General features: G+C 44.9%; 1 protein-coding gene across 1 annotated transcript in view; it reads left to right on the top strand.

Moving 5' to 3' along the window:
• LOC137525642 (parvalbumin beta-like) overlaps positions 1-19,832 on the top strand; it is a 208,042-nt gene that overhangs the window by 113,226 nt on the left and 74,984 nt on the right. The window contains exon 3 of the mRNA XM_068246794.1: positions 9,886-10,018. Coding sequence (XP_068102895.1) covers positions 9,886-10,018 — 133 coding nt within the window. The remainder of the gene's footprint in view (positions 1-9,885; positions 10,019-19,832) is intronic.

Raw genomic sequence — 19,832 nt, 5'->3', positions numbered from 1 at the left:
ATGCTGCTATTGCGGCCAGCGAAGAATCACTCGCGTTCCCATGCCTTTCGGCCGGTGACGGCCAAACCGGAAGTGTTCGCCGGCGGGTGCAGGAGCATCTGAGCGGGGCTGCGAGGGCACCGATCGGCTGCTAGGGGCTGAGGGGAGCCCCAGGTGAGTAAATCTCATTTTTTTATAGTTCACTTAAGTTTTCCTTTAAGCGGCTCTGTTTGTGCTGTGGGCAGAGAAAAGGCTTCCTCTGCATCACTCTCGCATACAGCATCTCCTTGTGTAAAGTGCGCCGAATGGTTGAACAATGCACAGACTCCATCTGCAGCAAGATGATGTTGTAGGTCTTTGGTGCTAGTCTGTGCTTTGACTCTGACTGTTCTCACCATTCGTCGCCTCTGTCTATCCAAGATTTTTCTTGGTCTGCCACTTCGAGCCTTAACTTGAACTGAGCCTGTGGTCTTCCATTTCCTCAATATGTTCCTCACTGTGGAAACAGACGGCTGAAATCTCTGAGACAACTTTCTGTATGCTTCCCCTAAACCATGATGGTGAACAATCTTTGTCTTCAGGCCATTTGAGAGTTGTTTTGAGACCCCCGTGTTGCTACTCTTTAGAGAAAATTAAAAGAGGAGGGAAACTTACAATTGACCCCTTAAATACTCTTTGTCATAATTGGATTCACCTTTGTATGTAGGTCAGGGGTCACCGAACTTACCAAGCCAATTTGAGTTTAAATAATTAGTTCTAAAGGGTTTGGAATCAATAAACTGCAAAAACCTATGCACCTGACTAATTTTGTTTAAACTATTATTGCGCTCTTTCTGTAAATCCAATAAACTTAATTTCACTTCTCAAATATCACTGTGCGTGTGTGTCTCCTATATGATATATTTAACTGACATTTTTTATTGTAACAACCAACAATTTATACAGGAAAATCATGACATTTAACAAGGTTGCCCAAACTTTCGCATCCCACTGTATCTCTGTGTGACACTACACATCCCACTGACACCCAGAGCTGTGCCCACTGCTGCTATTGTTGTTGCCACATTCAGTTGCATCATAGTAGCATATCCAGTTCATTATTGTTCACTTGTTGCAGGCACAATCCCCCAAATAAAAAAATAAATGACAGGCCGAGGCAGGCCACCTTGCAACTGTCCTCGAGGTCATGCTGCTGTAATTTTCTGCGGCCCTGGAAGAATTGCACAGTGTTCAGAGGGCACATACCATCAACACCCAAAATGCAGAGGAATAAGTGGCTTACACAGCCCACCCCATCTTCTACAGCATCCGAACGGAACCTCCTTGACGCACCATCCTCTTCCTGCTCTGATTCGGGCACCCCACAACAACTTACCACCGCTCGCCTGGCAGCCCAAACCACCACTAGCACCACAGCCTCTCCACTTGATATGTTAGAGGAGTTATTCAGACATCCATGTGATGAATTTAGTGATGCACAACCATTAATGGCAGAAGATGAAGGCGATAAGGATGTCAGACCACGTGATATCTCAGTCAGGCATCAGTACACATGTGGACATAATGTGTGAGGATGATGATGATGATGTAGTACCCGTTATTGGTGCCTATTTAGAGGTTTATGAGGCAAGGGAAGCAGTTGATGATGATGATGATGATGATGATGATGATGATGATGACGATGTGTCCATGGATGTGGGTGCCCGCAAGAGGAAATGAAGAATAGGGGGACAGTTCAGATTGGGAGACAGAGAGGAGGAGGAGGCGAGTTGTTGTAAGTAGCAGGGGGAGCTCATTGCAAGGAGCTAGTGGCATTGTCAGACAGCATGTATTGGTACCTGGGGTCAGCCATCCAACACGCCCTTCAACGCATGCTGTTGCCACCACCAGAATGCCGTCATTCCAAAGCTCACCACTTTGACATTTTTTGTGTGTTTGCCTCTGATAACAGCAATGCCATCTGCAACCTCTGCCAAAAGAAACTGAGTCATGGGAAGTCCAACAACTGTTTTGTGAAGGCACCTGATCACAAAACATAAACACCAATGGGATGCACACGTGAATAAAAGCAGCACACAAACTCAAAGCCACCCTCCTCCTACTGGTCCAGCAGCATCTTCAGCCACGTCAACCTCTGCTGTCCTGGCCCCCTTCCAACAACCCTTTACTCCGCCGCCTCTCACCTTGAGCAGTTGTTGCCATTGGGACACCGCAGAGGAAGGTATGGGCAGAAACTTCTTTTCCAAAAAAGCAATCCCCAACCTGTACCATCATGTGGAAAGACAGGTTGTGGCATCTCTGGCACACAGTGTTGGGGCAAGGGTCCATATGACCACTGATACCTCATCTGCAAAGCATGGTCGGGCAGGGATACCACGTACACTGCACATTGGGTCAACCTGTTGATGGCTGCCAAGCATGAAATGCATGGCTGTGCGGCAGAGTTGGTGACACCGCCATGACTTGCAGGCAAGCCTGCTGCCACCTCCTCTTCTCCTCCTACTCCTCCCCCATCCTCTTCGCTCAGTGAGGAAGAGGATCTGGCTAGCTCGGCATCCAACCTTGTGCAAATTGGGTCTTTTATGCGATCCTGCCTGTTGAAGGACCCCTGTGTAAAAAAGCTCAAGGACAAGGACCTGTACTGGGTGGCAACGCTACTGAACCCTCGGTAAAAGCACAAAGTGGCAGAACTGTTGCCAACTTACAATCAGTTGGAAGCAATGAACAAGTTCCAAAGCAGCCTGCGAAATATGCTGTACACTTCGTTCAAGGGTGATGTCACAGCACAACCAAAAAGAGGTGCCAGGAATCCTCCTCCCACCGCAACGCTGGCAACTCGGCAAGGATAGAACACTCTTCCGATGCATTGGTGATGTCGGACATGTGCAATTTATTTGTCAGACGCATCGCCACAGCCCTTGGGATCCACCCTAAGAGAACGCCTGGACCACCAGGTAGCGGACTACCTGGCCTTAACTGCCGATATCGACACTCTGAGGAGTGATGAACCCCTGGACTATTGGGTGCATAGGCTTGACCTGTGGCCTGAGCTCTCACAATTTGCCATCAAACTTCTCTCTTGCCCCACCTCAAGCATCCTGTCAGAGTGAACCTTTAGTGCAGCAGGAGGGATTGTCACTGAGAAGAGAAGTCACCCAGGTTATAAAAATGAATAAGGCATGGATGCTGAAGGACTACTGCCTGCCTGAAGACTTGTAAGTCAGTCCCCACCCAGCACTGTCTGATTGACTTCTCCACCACCACCAACAGTGTCCAGACCAGGACTCCAGGACTCCACTCCACAGGTGGGTCCTAAATATTTAAGGCTAAAAAATATTTATTTTTCTGGCATGTGTACATGCCTAATTTTTCTGGCCTATGGTACTGAACTGTGGCTGCAACAACAACAAAAAGGCATGTACATTATGTCAATTCCACTATGTGATTGTTACATTGTCATGGTGAGTGGGCTTTTTGTATCACAATGAAGCAATGACCCCAAGAGGAGAAGGTTGTTGCTTCATTGTGGACAGACCAAATTTGATCGATCGGATGCATATGTTTTGGCAAAACCTTTGGTCACCTCAGGTGATCATTCAATAATGCCTACTAGGCCAACACTGGGCCCACATTGCAGAATCACTGTTTTCTGGGTCACTTTACTGTCATTGAGCTACCTCAGCCTGACCATAGGGGCTGAAAAACCGCCATGGCCTGCACTCTTACCAACGTGCACACATTAGCACGGTGACCACTACACAAAGATTGCGGCCGAGAGTCCTGAGAGTCTCAACTATTACCAACTCGTTGGGGTGCGTTAAAACGCAAAGTTTGATCTGTCAGAGTTTGGTCTGTGTGAAGTGTGTGAAGCAGGCATAACCCTTACATTACCACTCTGGACATTTTAAAGCAGCCCTTTTTCTCAAATGTGGGAATGTACTGTGATTTCTGCCCTTTAGGGATAAAAACCTGACTCTGCGTCAACACCGTAATTTTTGGTGGGACTTTTAGCATGGATCCCCCTCTGCCATGCCCCTGCCCAGGTGTTGGAGCTTTTGAAACTAGTTTTCTATCACTTTTGATGAATTTGCTATTAACAAAATGATAAACTCCTCTACTAGAATGTCTCCATTTCAGATTGTTACAGGTGGTAATCCCAAATTTAGCGCTCTCTCTGTTCTATCTTCCAATCTTCCCAATCTAGAAAATTAGATCTTTCACATGTCTGTGTGGAAGCAGGTGCAAGGGAATGTGGAGTCTGCGGTTAAGTGACAGAAGTCGTTTGCCGACCGTCATCACACTTCGGAGTCAGATTTTTTCCTAGGGACTTTTCCCCTGCAGCAGCCTTCCTCCAAATTAGGTTCTAAATATATTGGTTCTTACTAGTGTTGGGCGAACACCTAGATGTTCGGGTTCGCGAACGTTCGCCGAGCATCGCCGCGATGTTCGGGTGTTCGCGCCGAACTCCGAACATAATGGAAGTCAATGGGGACCCGAACTTTCGTGCTTTGTAAAGCTTCCTTACATGCTACATACCCCAAATTTGCAGGGTATGTGCACCTTGGGAGTGGGTACAAGAGGAAAAAACAATATTTGAAAAAGAGTTTATAGTTTTTGAGAAAATTGATTGTAAAGTTTCAAAGGAAAAACTGTCTTTTAAATGTGGAAAATGTCATGTTTCTTTGCACAGGTAACATGCTTTTTGTCGCCATGCAGTCATAAATGTAATACAGAGAAGAGGTTCCAGGAAAAGGGACCGGTAACGCTAACCCAGCACAAGCAGCAGAACACGTGATGGAACAGGAGGCGGCGCAGGAGGAGAAGGCCACGCTTTTTGAGACACAACATCCCAGGCCTTGCATGAGGACAAATAGCGTGCGGATATAGCAATGCTTTTTGCTGCCATGCAGTCATAAATGTAATACAAATGAGAGGTTCAATAAACAGGGACCGGAAACGCTAACCCAGGCCAGCAGCAGCAGCACACGTGATGGAACAGGAGGAGGCGCAGGAGGAGAAGGCTACGCTTTTTGAGACACAACATCCCAGGCCTTGCATGAGGACAAATAGCGTGCGGATATAGCAATGCTTTTTGCCGCCATGCAGTCATAAATGTAATACAGATGAGAGGTTCAATAAACAGAGACCGGAAACGCTAACCCAGGCCAGCAGCAGCAGCAGCACACGTGATGGAACAGGAGGAGGCGCAGGAGGAGAAGGCCACGCTTTCAGACACAACAACCCAGGCCTTGCATGAGGACAAGAAGCGTGCGGATAGCATGCATTTTGCCGCCATGCAGTCACAGAGCACAATGCTATACAGTGGTGGGTGAGCGGTGTACCACTATTCCCAGCAGTGACACAGAGCACAATGCTATACAGTGGCGGGTGAGCGGTGTACTACTGTTCCCAGCAGACACAGAGTGGCAGTAAACACAATAATGCTATATAGTGCTGGGTGAGCGGTGTACACAGAGTGGCAGTAAACACAATGCTATATAGTGTGGCTGAGCGAGCAGTGTACTACTGTTCCCAGCAGACACAGAGTGGCAGTAAACACAATGCTATATAGTGTGGCTGAGCGAGGTACACAGAGTGGCAGTAAACACAATGCTATATAGTGTGGCTGAGCGAGCAGTGTACTACTGTTCCCAGCAGACACAGAGTGGCAGTAAACACAATGCTATATAGTGTGGCTGAGCGAGGTACACAGAGTGGCAGTAAACACAATGCTATATAGTGTGGCTGAGCGAGCAGTGTACTACTGTTCCCAGCAGACACAGAGTGGCAGTAAACACAATGCTATATAGTGTGGCTGAGCGAGGTACACAGAGTGGCAGTAAACACAATGCTATATAGTGTGGCTAAGCGAGCGGTGTACTACTGTTCCCAGCAGCGACACACAATGACTGGGGGGACCCTGGCTAGCGTGGCTGGAGCGTGAACTACCCTGCCTGCCTACCCAAAGCTAAACCCACAGACAAATGGCGGAGATATGACGTGGTTCGGGTATTTATTTACCCGAACCACGTGACAGTTCGGCCAATCAGAGCGCGTTCGGGTCCGAACCACGTGACCCGTTCGGCCAATCACAGCGCTAGCCGAACATTCGGGGAACGTTCGGTCATGCGCTCTTAGTTCGGCCATGTGGCCGAACGGTTTGGCCGAACACCATCAGGTGTTCGGCCGAACTCGAACATCACCCGAACACGGTGATGTTCTGCAGAACCCGAACAGTGGCGAACACTGTTCGCCCAACACTAGTTCTTACCCTATTTCTGAAAAAATGTAAAACGTTACTTATAGAGTTAAATTGCCCTGTTCTCTTAGATGAGTGGACATGTTTTATGTCTCTGTTTTGAAATCCACAGCGAATGGAGATGGGTCAGTCACTCCGCCTCCCCCGGAGTATGAGATGAAGAGAATTTTAGACTCCTGTGAAAAAATACCTCCAATTTCTTATTGACTGGAAGGGGTATGGACCAGAGGAGATATCTTGGATTCCATGCTGATCAACTAATTGAAGAATTATATATAAATTTCTTAATAGGCCTTAGTTAGAGTGTCCTGGGGCCACTGCTCGGTTGGGGGCAGAGTTGGCTGGAGCAGTGCACTTCCAGGTCCGCGCAGCATTCACAAGTATGCACTAACCCCTGCATACCCAACGCGCATGCTCTGGTATTGTCACAGGACAGGCATATGTGACTATGCATTTTACCTACAATATCAATCGCTGGCGAAGGTAACTACCAGCTGACATGCCCGTCTGATGATGCCTGATTGGTTGTTCAAGGCCAGGTGATAACACAACAAATTCAGTGTGAATGTTACCGTATGTTAAATTGTTAAGTCCATGTCTCAGTAATAAAGCAAACATATTAATACAAATCCATATTTCTACTAGTATGTTCAGTCAATGACATGACTATGCACTCTTTAAGGTGCTGCAGAACAAGTCAGTGGTATATAAATAGATAATAATATGGTAGGATATTAGACTATGGCAAAGCCATAGTCTAGGATTGTGAGCTTATCTGAGGACAGCCAGTGACATAACTTTGTACTCTGTTTAGTGAGGTTCAAGGTAGCATTTAGGTATCCGGAACAAGTTTTTGTGTTCAGGGAGAGGTTAGAACTAGGTGTCAGGAAGGTGATTTAGTGTTAGGTGGAGGTGAGGGTAAGGTGTCAAAAAGAGCGGTGCGGGATTAAGATGGAGGTTAGGAGGATTTAAGTTTAGGGTGGAGGTAAGGTATTAGGAATAGGATTTAGCACAGATAGATCGAATTAGGTGTCAAGAAGGTCGGGGGGAGCAAAGTAAAAGGACACATGATCTGCGTGTATTTGTTTTATAAAATGGAATAAACTCCCTTATCGTGCATGCATCTAAATAGACACAATGCACATATGAGGTGCAGCAATCATCCAACATATGAAAATGCCATAATTACCCCACAAATATATAACAGCAATCACTCCACAAATGAAAATGCAGCAATCTCCTCAATTATGATATGAATAACAGAAATTGACCCAACAAAAAATATAGCAAATACTCCATATATGCAATTCAATTACCCAATAAATGAATAACAGCAACTACCCACAAAGTATATCAAACAACCAACCCACATATGAAATGCAGCAATCACCCCACATTTTGTCAGACAAAAGAAATGCAGCCATTATCCCACATTTGAAATGCAACAGTTTCTCCACAAATGAAATGCAGCCATTATGCCCAAACATAAGATGCAGCAATTATCCCATAAATTAATGCAGCCATCACCCCTACATTCAAAATGCAATAATTACCTCACAAAAGAAATGCAGCCACTGCCCAGCATATACAAAGCAGCAATTACCTCACTAATGAAATCCAGTAATTACCTCACAAATAAAATGCAGCCCTCACCCCACATATGAAATGCATCTGGTATACAGTTTCCTGATGTCTTGTGCCCCACCCCCATACCCTAATTTTGAGTGTGGAGTCGCACTTGCTTGGCTTCCATCAATTTCAGATGGTCAGGTGTGCAGATCCAATAGTCCTGGACACCATGGGACTCAAACTGTAGCAAATGAAGAGAAAGATCCGCACCACCTTCAGAAAAGCTTAGTCTGTTTTATTGGAAAAAGACATACAAATTTAAAAAGAACTTTAAGGCAGGACAGTCCACTGTTTCGGGCTCCTGCCCATCTTCATGCTGCCTAGTTATGAAGTAACATACAAAAACACCAACATATATACAGAGAAACAACCAATCACTGAGTATATACTAATTAAAGGACCTGATGGGAAACAGCCTATTTACATATCTAATCCACCCCCATACCCTATACAGTTACTTGGTGTCTTGTGTGCCCCACCTCCCATCCCTATACAGTTCCTTAGTGCCTAGTACACACCACCCAGCCACCCCATCCCGTATACAGTTCCCTGGCATCTAGTGTGCCTCCCCATACAGTTACCTGGTGTCTAATATGCACCCTCCTCCGACCTTACTAGCTACCTGAAAAGTAGCACCCTCCCCTCATATAGTTCCCTGGTGACTAATACACCCCCCTCCCCCCCATTCAGTTCTCTGGTGCTCTAGTGCAACCACTCCCCCCATACACTTTGCTGGTGATCTAATGCACCAACCCATTCCTATACAGTTTACTGGTGGTCTTGTGCATGCCCAATACACCCCATACAGTTCAATTCTCTGGTGGTCTAGTGTGTCCACTCCCCCCAACAGTTCTCTGGTGCTCTAGTGCACCCACTTCCCCTATACAGTTCCCTGGTGGACTAGTGCTGTGCAACCACTCCCCCATACAGTTTGCTGGTGGTCTAGTGCACCAACCCTTTCCTATACAGTTTCCTGGTGGTCTTGTGCATGCCCAATACACCCCATACATTCCCTGGTGGTCTAGTGCTGAGTGCTGTGCATCCACTCCCTCCATACAGTTCCCTTGTGCTCTAGTGCACCAACCCCCTATACAGTGTCCTGAAGGTCTAGTGCATGCCCACTCCCCCTCAAACAGCTCCCTATTGGTCTTGTGTGCACCCACTCCCCTTCAAACAGTTCCCTATTGGTCTTGTGTGCACTCACTCCCCCTCATACAGTTCCCTGGTGATTAAGTGGCAAAACTTAACAGGCTGCGAGAAGCAAAAATACTTTACCTAGGTGACGGTCCAGTGGAAGGTCGTCTTCTCTCCACCCATTCCGTCTGCCTCCTTGCAGCAGTTCAATCCGGTCTGAGCCTGTTCTCAGGGTGCCAAAGCTGAAGGGGCAGTGACGTCATCTGTGCAACCGGCAGTGAACCCAATCAACACAGCAGCAAAAGCAGAGTAGCTGCTCACTACTGTCTATGCATGCCACCTCCCCTCTCTGATTACTTATCCTGACTGCCTCCACATTGCCACTGGTCAGTCTGCCACAATACCTGACACACCTCACAGGCTGGTCTGCTGGATCCCTGAGGACCATAAAGGTTAAAGCGACTTGTGCGGTTGTACGGCTGTATGTCCGCCACTAGTGTAAAAATGTGTGTAAATGTAAACCTTGTCAGCATAGTTTTAAATATTGCACATTTTTTAAAATGGCAAAGTCAGTATCAGTACTATGCAACATCACACTATTTATCAAAACAACAACATTTATTTTGGCTAATACTGTTACTGGCTAGCTGTACATACTGTAGCTTTCTTATGAATCAACTTTAATTGTTTTGACACATAGTATGTCTTCAGATCCATTTCTCTCTACAACTGACACTGGATAAAACAGTGCTGTATAAACTTTTGATAACACAGGGTAATTTGGCTGTAGCATGCTAAGTTTGTTTGTTTTTAGTGAGCACTGTAGAGATTAAGTGACTTATTTTGATCATTCTGTTTTTTTTTTTTTGGTGTCTTTTCAACAGAACCAGGTTCATTTCACTACAAAGCCTTTTTCCAAGAGATTGGCTTAATAGGCAAGAGTTCAGCTGACGCCAAGAAAGTTTTTACAGTTCTGGACCAAAACAAATCAGGATATATTGAGGAACAAGAACTTCTGTAAGCAAATATTTCATTTTTTCATTAAAAAAAATGTATTTGTGTACTGTTGCTCCATCAAAATGCATTATGCAACAACAAAATAACAGTGGACAAAGCTAGGGGGACTACTTTAATATCAAAGATCAAGAAAATAGCTTCTGCAAGGGGCTCAATTATTAACCCTTGGTGTTTGGATTCTTTCCGGATTTTAGGGTTTAAAAGCAGTGCAATTTATTTGCACCCTTTCAGACCCTAAAACCTGGAAAAAATCATGCTGCCAGGGAGATCTGCACAGCCCCAGTAATAACTCGCCTCCCTGGGCTCCAGCGCTGCAGTTATGCCTCCATCCTCTGGGTGGCGCTGCATCTCTAAAGTGAAATTGCCAGCTGTCGTCATGATGACAGCCGGCGATCTCACCAGCAGGAAGCAGAGCCCCGGAGGAGAGGAAGAAGAATGCCAGCCGATGTTGGGATCCCCGGGAGGTATGTAGAAATGCTCCCGCTGCGCGCATTGCTTTGTATTCAGCCTCCAGCGGCTACCCCGAGCAGAGGTTGGAATCACCGCTCTTAGCTGCGATTTTCCGCCCCGACCCTAGCTCAGGAAAACCGCCAAGGAGGTTAATTCAAATATTGCAAGTGAAAGTTAGCAACCCTCTCGAGTTCCATGCTGTATTTCTATTGGTTGGTTATAGTAGCAAAAAAGTTTCTGTACCGTGTTAGCCAAACAAATTATATAGGTAGAAAAAAAACAACGTTTTGTAAGAAATAATACCTTTTAATGGCTAACTAATAGAGTTAAATGATGCAAGCTTTCTGGGATCTAGTCCCCTTCTTTAGGCATATTTCCAGATGTAAGCTGAAGTAAAACATTGATGCAGATAAATGGTAAACACGAAGATGACAGTTGTGTTGGTTACTGTTTATCCCAGAGGGTGCTATCCTGGCTACAATGGATGTTGAATCCCTTTATACCAACATTCCACATGAGGACGGTATTGCAGCTTGCCAACATTTCCTTCAGCTAAATGATCTACCAACAGAGCCCACACTACAACTTATCAGGTATATACTAACTCACAACGATTTTTCATTTGGGAATGATATGTATCTACAGACAATGGGCAGTGCTATGGGAAGTAGGATGTCGCCCCAGTATGCAAATTTGTTTATGGCCAGATTGGAGGAAAACTTCCTTTCAACTTGTGAAATTAAACCATGGGCTTACTTCAGATTTATAGACGATATCCTATTAATCTGGACAGCATCACAGGAAGAATTAATCAGATTCCACAAAAACTTCTCAGAGTACCACAAGAACATTAAGTTAACGCTCAGCTTTTCAACCTCCCATGTCAGTTTCCTGGATACCACAATTTATATACAAGATAGAATTTTACAAACATCCATATACCGTAAACCAACTGACCGGCATATTTACCTAAAATGGAAGAGTTTCCACCCGGAACACACCAAAAAATCTATTGTTTACAGCCAGGCTCTGAGGTATAACCGAATATGTTCTAATTCAGAGGACAGAGACAGACAACTTATGTCACTACGTAAAATATTCATAGATCAGGGATATCATACACAAATCGTTGATGATCAAATACACAGAGCAACTTTAAAATCAAGAGAGGAACTGTTGAAGTACACCCCAAAGACTGAAAACAACAGAATCCCAATTGTGGTAACCTACTACCCAAAATTAAAGACACTGAGGAAGATATCAAAAGCCCTACAACCAATACTCCATAAAGACAAACGCCTGAAGGATGTTTTTCCTGATTTACCACTGCTTGCTTTCAGACAACCTCCCAATTTGAGACAAATGATTATCAGAAGTGCATTATCTACACCAGATACTCCAGGCACATTACCCTGCAACAACACAAGGTGTGAGACCTGCCCTTATATCTTGAGCACAAGCCAAATACAAATACCAAACTCACAGAAATATCATCAAATACAAGACCAATTTTCCTGCGAGTCATCCAATGTTGTATACATGATACGCTGCATGAAATGCCCCTCAAGAGGAATCTATATAGGAGAAACAGGACAAAAACTGCGCACAAGAATGAACCATCACCGCTTTAAAATTAATGAGGGTAAAATGGACACACCAGTGGGCCAACACTTCTGTGAACCAGGACACAGCATGCAAGATCTAAAAGTACTTGTTCTTAAGGGTAACTTCAAAAATGATCAATCAAGAAAAGTTTCTGAGTACAAATTTATGAAAATGTTCAAGACATTAACAGAAGGTTTAAATTGTGGAACAGGATTCATGACACCTTATGTAACATGATTGATTTGGCTTCATGATCTTCAGAAACCTGCGGGATTTCATGTATGGTTGCACTAACTCACTGGCTCCAGCCTGCTGATCACCTGACACCTAACGGATTAACAGTAACCAACACAACTGTCATCTTCGTGTTTACCATTTATCTGCATCAGTGTTTTACTTCAGCTTACATCTGGAAATATGCCTGAAGAAGGGGACTAGATCCCAGAAAGCTTGCATCATTTAACTCTATTAGTTAGCCATTAAAAGGTATTATTTCTTACAAAACGTTGTTTTTTTTCTACCTATATTATTGGTTGGTTAGAAATGGTAGGAAGTTTAAGCATGGCTAACCCATTTTTTTTTAAGGTGCTAGACCATTTGTATGGCAAAGATGCATGACTTTACTTTTTTGACATTGAACTTCATCTGCCATTTTCTTGACCACATAGCCATCCTACCTAGAACCTGATGCAATATGTCATGTGTGTTAATAATTCCAGAGCTGTGGAGTCGGAGTCGAGGAGTCGGAGCAATTTTTGGGTGCCTGGAGTCGGAGTCGGGAAAAAATGCACCAACTTTGACTCCTAATGAATTTAAACTGTAATTAAAATAGAAAATATGATAAAATGTTTTATTGCTCATATAATAGTCATCATAAATAATTTATATATACAGTAATAGCTCTGCTTAGTCCACACAAATAAAATAAACCAATCAAAAAATAGTTACTTGTGCTGCTTCAATAAAGCAGTCCCTGTATTTTTAAAGTTAGATATACATATCTGATTGTGACTGTATATATGATGTGTACACTGGATTCTCATATACTAAATAACATCTTTGCTGTAAGAATAAAGCCTGATGTGTAGCTGTGTCACTAATAGAGATGGACAATGAGATGGAAATTATTCTGCGCTGATGCTGGTTTATTGCAAATTTGTACACTCCCTTTGCTAATGAAATCAAATAATTTGATATGTTGTTAAAATTTGGGGGCTTCCTCCAGCCCCTTTCAGGCTAATCAGTCCCTCACTGCCCTCCTCCACCACCTGGATCTTCTGCTATGAGTCCCGGTAATTTAGTCAGTAAGAGCAGTCCAGCTGCGTGTCGCTCCCAAAGCCTGGAGCATTCTGCACCTGCGCAATAGTGCTGTGCAGGTGTAGTATGCTCCCGGCGGCAGAGTGTGTGCATGCGCACTACGCCTGACTGGCTCAGGTACCTGGACCCATAGCAGAAGATCCAGGTGGTGGAGGAGGACAGCGAAAGACTGATTAGCCTGAATGGGGCTGGAGGAAGCCCCAGGTATGTATGAAACTTTTCTTTTCATCCGTCTCAGGTTTATCCCCTCATTCTCCTGCAGAGTACCTGCACATCACTCTTACATGTACCCACAGTTACATTGCCTAGGGCCTGATCCATGTTCAGATCATGCATGAAAAACGTTTAATAGAGGGAGAATCTCCTCATTCCCCTGCAAAGTACCTGCACATCTCTCTTACAGGTACCCACAGTTATATTGCCTGGGGCCTGATAGATGTTCACGTACTCTTACCAAGGACTAGTTTTTGTCTATGACTAAAAGTATTAGAGGCAGAAGATCCGTGGGATATCCAGGTAACTGGTATTGATTAAAAGGAAAAAAATATGGCAGCCTCCATATCCCTTTCACATCAGTTGTCTTTTAAAATTCCTAAGCGTTGGCAGTTAAGAGATGCATTTCATGTTACATACTTTCAATCAACAAGATTGTAATATGCATATTAGAGAAGTTGGAGTCGGTGGAATCCTAAGCTGAGGAGTCAGAGTCGGTGGATTTCTCTGGATGATTCTGCATACCTTGTATCATCTGAAAAATAGCAACATTGCCTTCTATTTCATCATCTAGGTCATTAATAAATAAATTAATAGAGATGGTCGAACATCATGAATGTTACCACAAAAATGTACAGTGACCAGATTTTTCTGGGCCTTACCTGGGACGGGGGGCTGGATGGCGACTGATGGTGCGGATCCGCGGCAGAAAATAGGCATGGCCGTGACATCATGTGGGTGGAGCTAACTTTAATGTAATTTGTAACAGTGAGGCAGCTGGCCAGAGTTTCCTCCCAAAACAGTTAGGCAACGTGCCCCTAAAGGTGGCCACTTCAGACACAATTTACCAAACGATTGCTTATTAGAGATGGCCCGAACGGTTTGCCGGCGAACGGTTCCTGGCGAACTTCCGGGGTTTGCGATCGCGGAGAACCGCAAACTTTTCCGGAAGTTCGGTTTGCGCCCATAGTGCATCATAAGGGTCAACTTTGACCCTCTACATCACAGTCAGCAGGCACATTGTATCAGGCTACACTCCCTCCTGGAGCCACTCACCCCCCCTTATAAAAGGCAGGCAGAGTCAGGCTTTGGACTCACTCGTGTGCCTGCATTAATTAGAGAAGGGAAAGCTGCTGCAGACTCTCATAGGGAAAGCTTAGTTAGGCTCTTGTAGGCTTGTTAGCTTGCTCTTTGATGATTCTTATTGCTAAAAAAAGCACCCCTCAAGAGCTCTTTTGAGAGCTAATCTTGTTCTTGTGATCTATTTTTTTTTCTGTGTGTCCCACTGGCACTTGTGTTGCATAGACAGCCTTGGTAATTCCTACTGTGTGTGCCACTGCAAGGCCCAGCACATTCAGTGACTACCTGTGTGTGTGACAGGTGCACATTGTAATACCCATCACTGCATATACCTACCTGTTGTTCACTGTGCACCCACCTACCTACGTGAGCACATGCAGTGTCACTGTGCCTGTCCGGTACCTGTCTGTGTGTGACAGGTGCACATTGTAATACCCATCACTGCATATACCTACCTGTTGTTCACTATGCACCCACCTACCTACGTGAGCACATGCAGTGTCACTGTGCCTGTCCGGTACCTGTCTGTGTGTGACAGGTGCACATTGTAATACCCATCACTGCATATACCTACCTGTTGTTCACTATGCACCCACCTACCTACGTGAGCACATGCAGTGTCACTGTGCCTGTCCGGTACCTGTCTGTGTGTGACAGGTGCACATTGTAATACCCATCACTGCATATACCTACCTACCTGTTATTCACAGTGCACCCACCTACCTACGTGAGTGCACGCAGTGTCACAGTGCCTGTCCGGTACCTGTCTGTGTGTGACAGGTGCACATTGTAATACCCATCACTGCATATACCTACCTACCTGTTGTTCACTGTGCACCCACCTACCTACGTGAGCGCACGCAGTGTCACTGTGCCTGTCCGGTACCTGTCTGTGTGTGACAGGTGTACATTGTAATACCCATCACTGCATATACCTACCTGTTGTGTTCAGTGCACCCACCTAACTACGTGAATGCACGCAGTGTAATATACCACTCCGTGCATGCCTGTTAACTGCACCTGTGTGATTGCACATTGTATTAGTCAAGTCAGTGCATACCTTTCAATTCATCCCCCCATTATGGACAAAACAAAAGACAGAGGCAGGCCACCTGGCAGGTTTGTTCGAGGTCGCACTGTTGTGATTTCGTGCGGCCCTCGACCAAAGTACAGTGTTCAGAAGAAGGCACGTGCCATCAACCCCCAATATTGTCAGGACGTAGTTGACTATTTAACACAGAACACCTCATCTTTCTCAGCTTCTGCACGGAAGCGTGATATATCTTCCTCCTTCTGCTCTGATTCTGGCACCCCACTTAACACTGAGTCGGCCGCCACTACCAAAGTGCCATCAACCCAGGGCTCAGCGGTGTGGACATTTTTTTGTGTGTCTGCCTCAGATGAGAGCAATGCCATCTGTACTCTCTGCCACCGAAAATTGAGCCGTGGAAAGACCAAGACCCACATAGGGACAACTACCTTACGAAGGCAAATGATTACAAAGCACAAACTGCAATGGGATGACCACCTGAGGAAAAGCAGCACACAAAAGCAAAGCCACACACCGCAGTTGAAGATACCAGGCCGCAATTTTTTCTCAAAAAAGGCGATACCTAAACTGTACCGTGATGTTGAAAGGCAAGTGGTGACATCTCTGGCACACAACGTTGGGTCAAGGGTCCATCTGACCGTGGATCCCTGGTCTGCAAAAGCACGCTCAGGTCTGCCCGAAGACTAAGTCAGTCCCCACACACAGCATCTCTGCCTGCACGCCGTGTGACTGCCTGCCCCAAGACTTAGTCAGTCCCCACACAGCATCTCTGCCCGCAGGCCGGTTGACTGCCTTCTCTGCCACCACCAAAAGGGTTCAGGACTCCAGGCAGGTTCCTGAATTTTTAAGACCGCTGCTAGCAGCGGTCGCTATAATGATTTTTCTGGTGCGTGTACATTCCTGCCTAATTTTTCTGGCTGCACTGCAGCTGCAACAACAAAACAAAAAGCATGTACATGTGCCAATTCCCCTTCATGATTATTACCTTGCCGCGGTGAAGGGGCTTGCGTATCACAAAGAAGCAATGACCGGACTTCCGGTTCCGGCGCCCGTGCATGAGGAGCTAGGAGAAAGAGCTCCGGCTAGCCGAGACCCACACAAGCCGCTACACTGCAGCAAACGCCCGACCAGACACCCGAAACGCATCCCCGGAACACCGGGAAGCTAGGACACGCTTCAGCGCCGCTGAATGGAACGCTTCCTCACTCGCCCAGACAGTCGCACAGCGGGAAGCGCGGTGTCCAAGATGGCGGGCGGCAATACAAAGCACAGGCCTGACGGCCCCTCCAAGCCAGACAAGCGCAGCCAGGGGCAGCGGCCACCAGAGCCAGAGTGCGAATCTGATGATGACAGCCAGTCTGCGGAGGGTAAGACATGTAACCCAGAAATAAATTACAAAAAACTAGCAGCTGAAATGAAGCGTGTGCTGCTCCCAGACATAAATGAAACTATACAGGAAGCCATTACCATCTCACTTAAAAGAATACACAAAGAGCAGCAAGCACAGGGCAAAAGAATATCTGAGGCAGAGAAGAGAATCACAGAATGCGAACAAGCACTAGACACTGCTAATGACCGCATTGAAAATCTTACTAAAGAGAACACAGAAGCATATGACAGAATTGAGGATCTGGAAAACAGATCGAGACGCAGCAACATTCGCGTAGTGGGTCTTCCTGAAGATTTTAATCAGGCCCAGCTCCATGACATCTGCGCAACAGAGATTCCTGCTCTACTAGGCCTTACCACCCCAATGAAAGTAGAAAGGGCGCATAGAGTCGGTCCCTTGAAACCTAAACAACAAGCAAAAATGCCTCGCATGATCATGATAAAATACTTAGACTTTGCAGATAAAGCGGCCATTATGACAGCCTACAAAGCACTAAAACAAGATCTAATTCTGCAGTCTCACACCATCAGACTGTTTAACGATTATTCTGCAGAAGTATCACGCAAAAGGCAAGCTTTTAGCAAAGTCTGCAGCGCACTGTTCAACAAAAAGCTCAAATTTACACTGGCATACCCTGCAATACTTAGAGTCACAGATACGAATAACAAAACGCACATATTCCGTGCCCCTGATCAAGCACTTTCATTTGTAAAATCCTTAACTGCAGAAGAAAGCGAGGATAGACTTTCACAAAATGATTGAAGGGTTAAACTTGCCAGGCTTTAATTCATGTGTATGAAAAATGAAAACTGGACTTTTAACCAAAAGACATGAAGAATGACTGTTATTTTATGTCTTGGAGAGAACCAATGTTATTGCAACACTTAAAAGTGCTTTTCCACCTGTTTCATATAGAAAGGTTACTATAGCGGTAGTGGGTTTTGTGGCTATCGGAGAGTAAGGAGATGAAGGTACGGGGAAGAAGTGAAGTCATGTACGTAAGTTTAGGGGATCTGAGGATAGGGGGTGGGGTATGGGGGCATGGGAAAGGGGGTTTAAATAGTTGGGAAGGGTTGTTTGGTCTCTCGGCTCTATGGAAAAGGGTAACATTTTCTGCATATTTTGTATGTAATATCCTGCTATCCAAATGCTATCTGATCACAGTTGATAGAATAACATGAAAATAATCTCGTGGAATGTAAAGGGACTAAGGTCACCCAATAAACGATCTAGAGTAATAAAACACTTACAAAAATTAGGTGCAGATATTGGCCTGCTTCAGGAAACGCATCTATCCACGGACCAATTCCAGTACATGAAAAAACGGTGGGTGGGGGCAGTTTATGGCTCTCCTGCAATCCACAGGAAAGCTGGGGTCATAATCTTAATAGGGAAACAAATACAACATCAAGTTGTATTAACTGAATGTGATCAAGATGGCAGATGGATCAGGATGGAAATTCAGGTGATGGGAGAAAAACTAGTGATATACAACATATATGGCCCAAATGGGGAAAATAGACTCTTTTTTGAGTCATTACTTAAGCAAATTAACAAAGAATCCTCAGATGCACTAATAGTGGCGGGAGACATGAACTCAGTGACAAATACCATAGAAGATAGAAAGCCAGCCATTTTACATCCTAGGCGCTCAGACACTAGACTTGTATCTATACTGGAAGCCACAGCTTTAGTAGACATATGGAAACACTTCCATCCATTAGACCGACAGTTCAGCTTTTATTCTCCTCCGACAAAATCCTTCTCACGCATAGATCTATTCTTAGTCCACGAGTCCCTAATAAATAAAATAGAAGAAACAACTATAGAGGACATATTGATATCCGACCACGCGCCAGTTTCCCTAATAGTCACAGATTCAAGGCCTAAAGCCTCGCAGACTATATGGCGCTTCCCGTCTCAACTTTATGGAGACGAAGCTTTTGAAGCATCAATACTTAGCTGGTGGCAAGAATATGCATATGACAATAGACAACATAAAGACAATCCCTTCCTCTTCTGGGAAACTGCCAAAGCAGTGCTTAGGGGCAGAATCACGGCCTACCAAGCCACTAAGAGGAAAATATTAAATAAAAATTATCATGACATGATTCTAAAAGCTAGATCAGCCTACTTACAATTTTCTAAATCCCCGACTGAGGTAAATAGAAAGCTATGGCTAAAAGAAAAACTGATAGCGGACATGTGGTTCAAAGCAAAAGCGGATATCAATAGGTCCTATATGGAACTCAAGTGGTTCAGGCATGGGGAAAAAAGTGGAAAAATACTGGCTAACATAGCAAAAGCCCAAGACAGCAGGAATCGAAAGCCAATTATACTTAAAAATGCACAAGGCCAGACAACAACGAACCCCAAGGAAGTCTTAGAGATATTCTCAACCTACTTTCAGAAAATATACTCAAAAACGAGACAGACGTCTGAAGGCCTAGATGCTTTTCTCAAAAAAATGAACCTCCCCAAAATTAGTCAATCTGATAGAGACTTTTTAAATGCCCCCATCACAGAGGGAGAAGTCCTGAATACTATCAAAAATTTAAAAAATTTTAAATCACCGGGGCCGGATGGGTATACGGCAGAATTCTTTAAAATCCTCAAAGGCGAGATTGGCCAATCTTTAACTGGGGTCTTTAATAAGATCCTAACAAATAAACAGTATCTACCTACGGGTACCCTAGCCTATATCAGAC

The sequence above is a fragment of the Hyperolius riggenbachi genome, chromosome 7 (genome assembly GCF_040937935.1).
Source record: "Hyperolius riggenbachi isolate aHypRig1 chromosome 7, aHypRig1.pri, whole genome shotgun sequence".
Classification (NCBI taxonomy): Eukaryota; Metazoa; Chordata; class Amphibia; order Anura; family Hyperoliidae; genus Hyperolius; species Hyperolius riggenbachi.
This window is presented reverse-complemented; position numbering and strand designations above follow the sequence as displayed.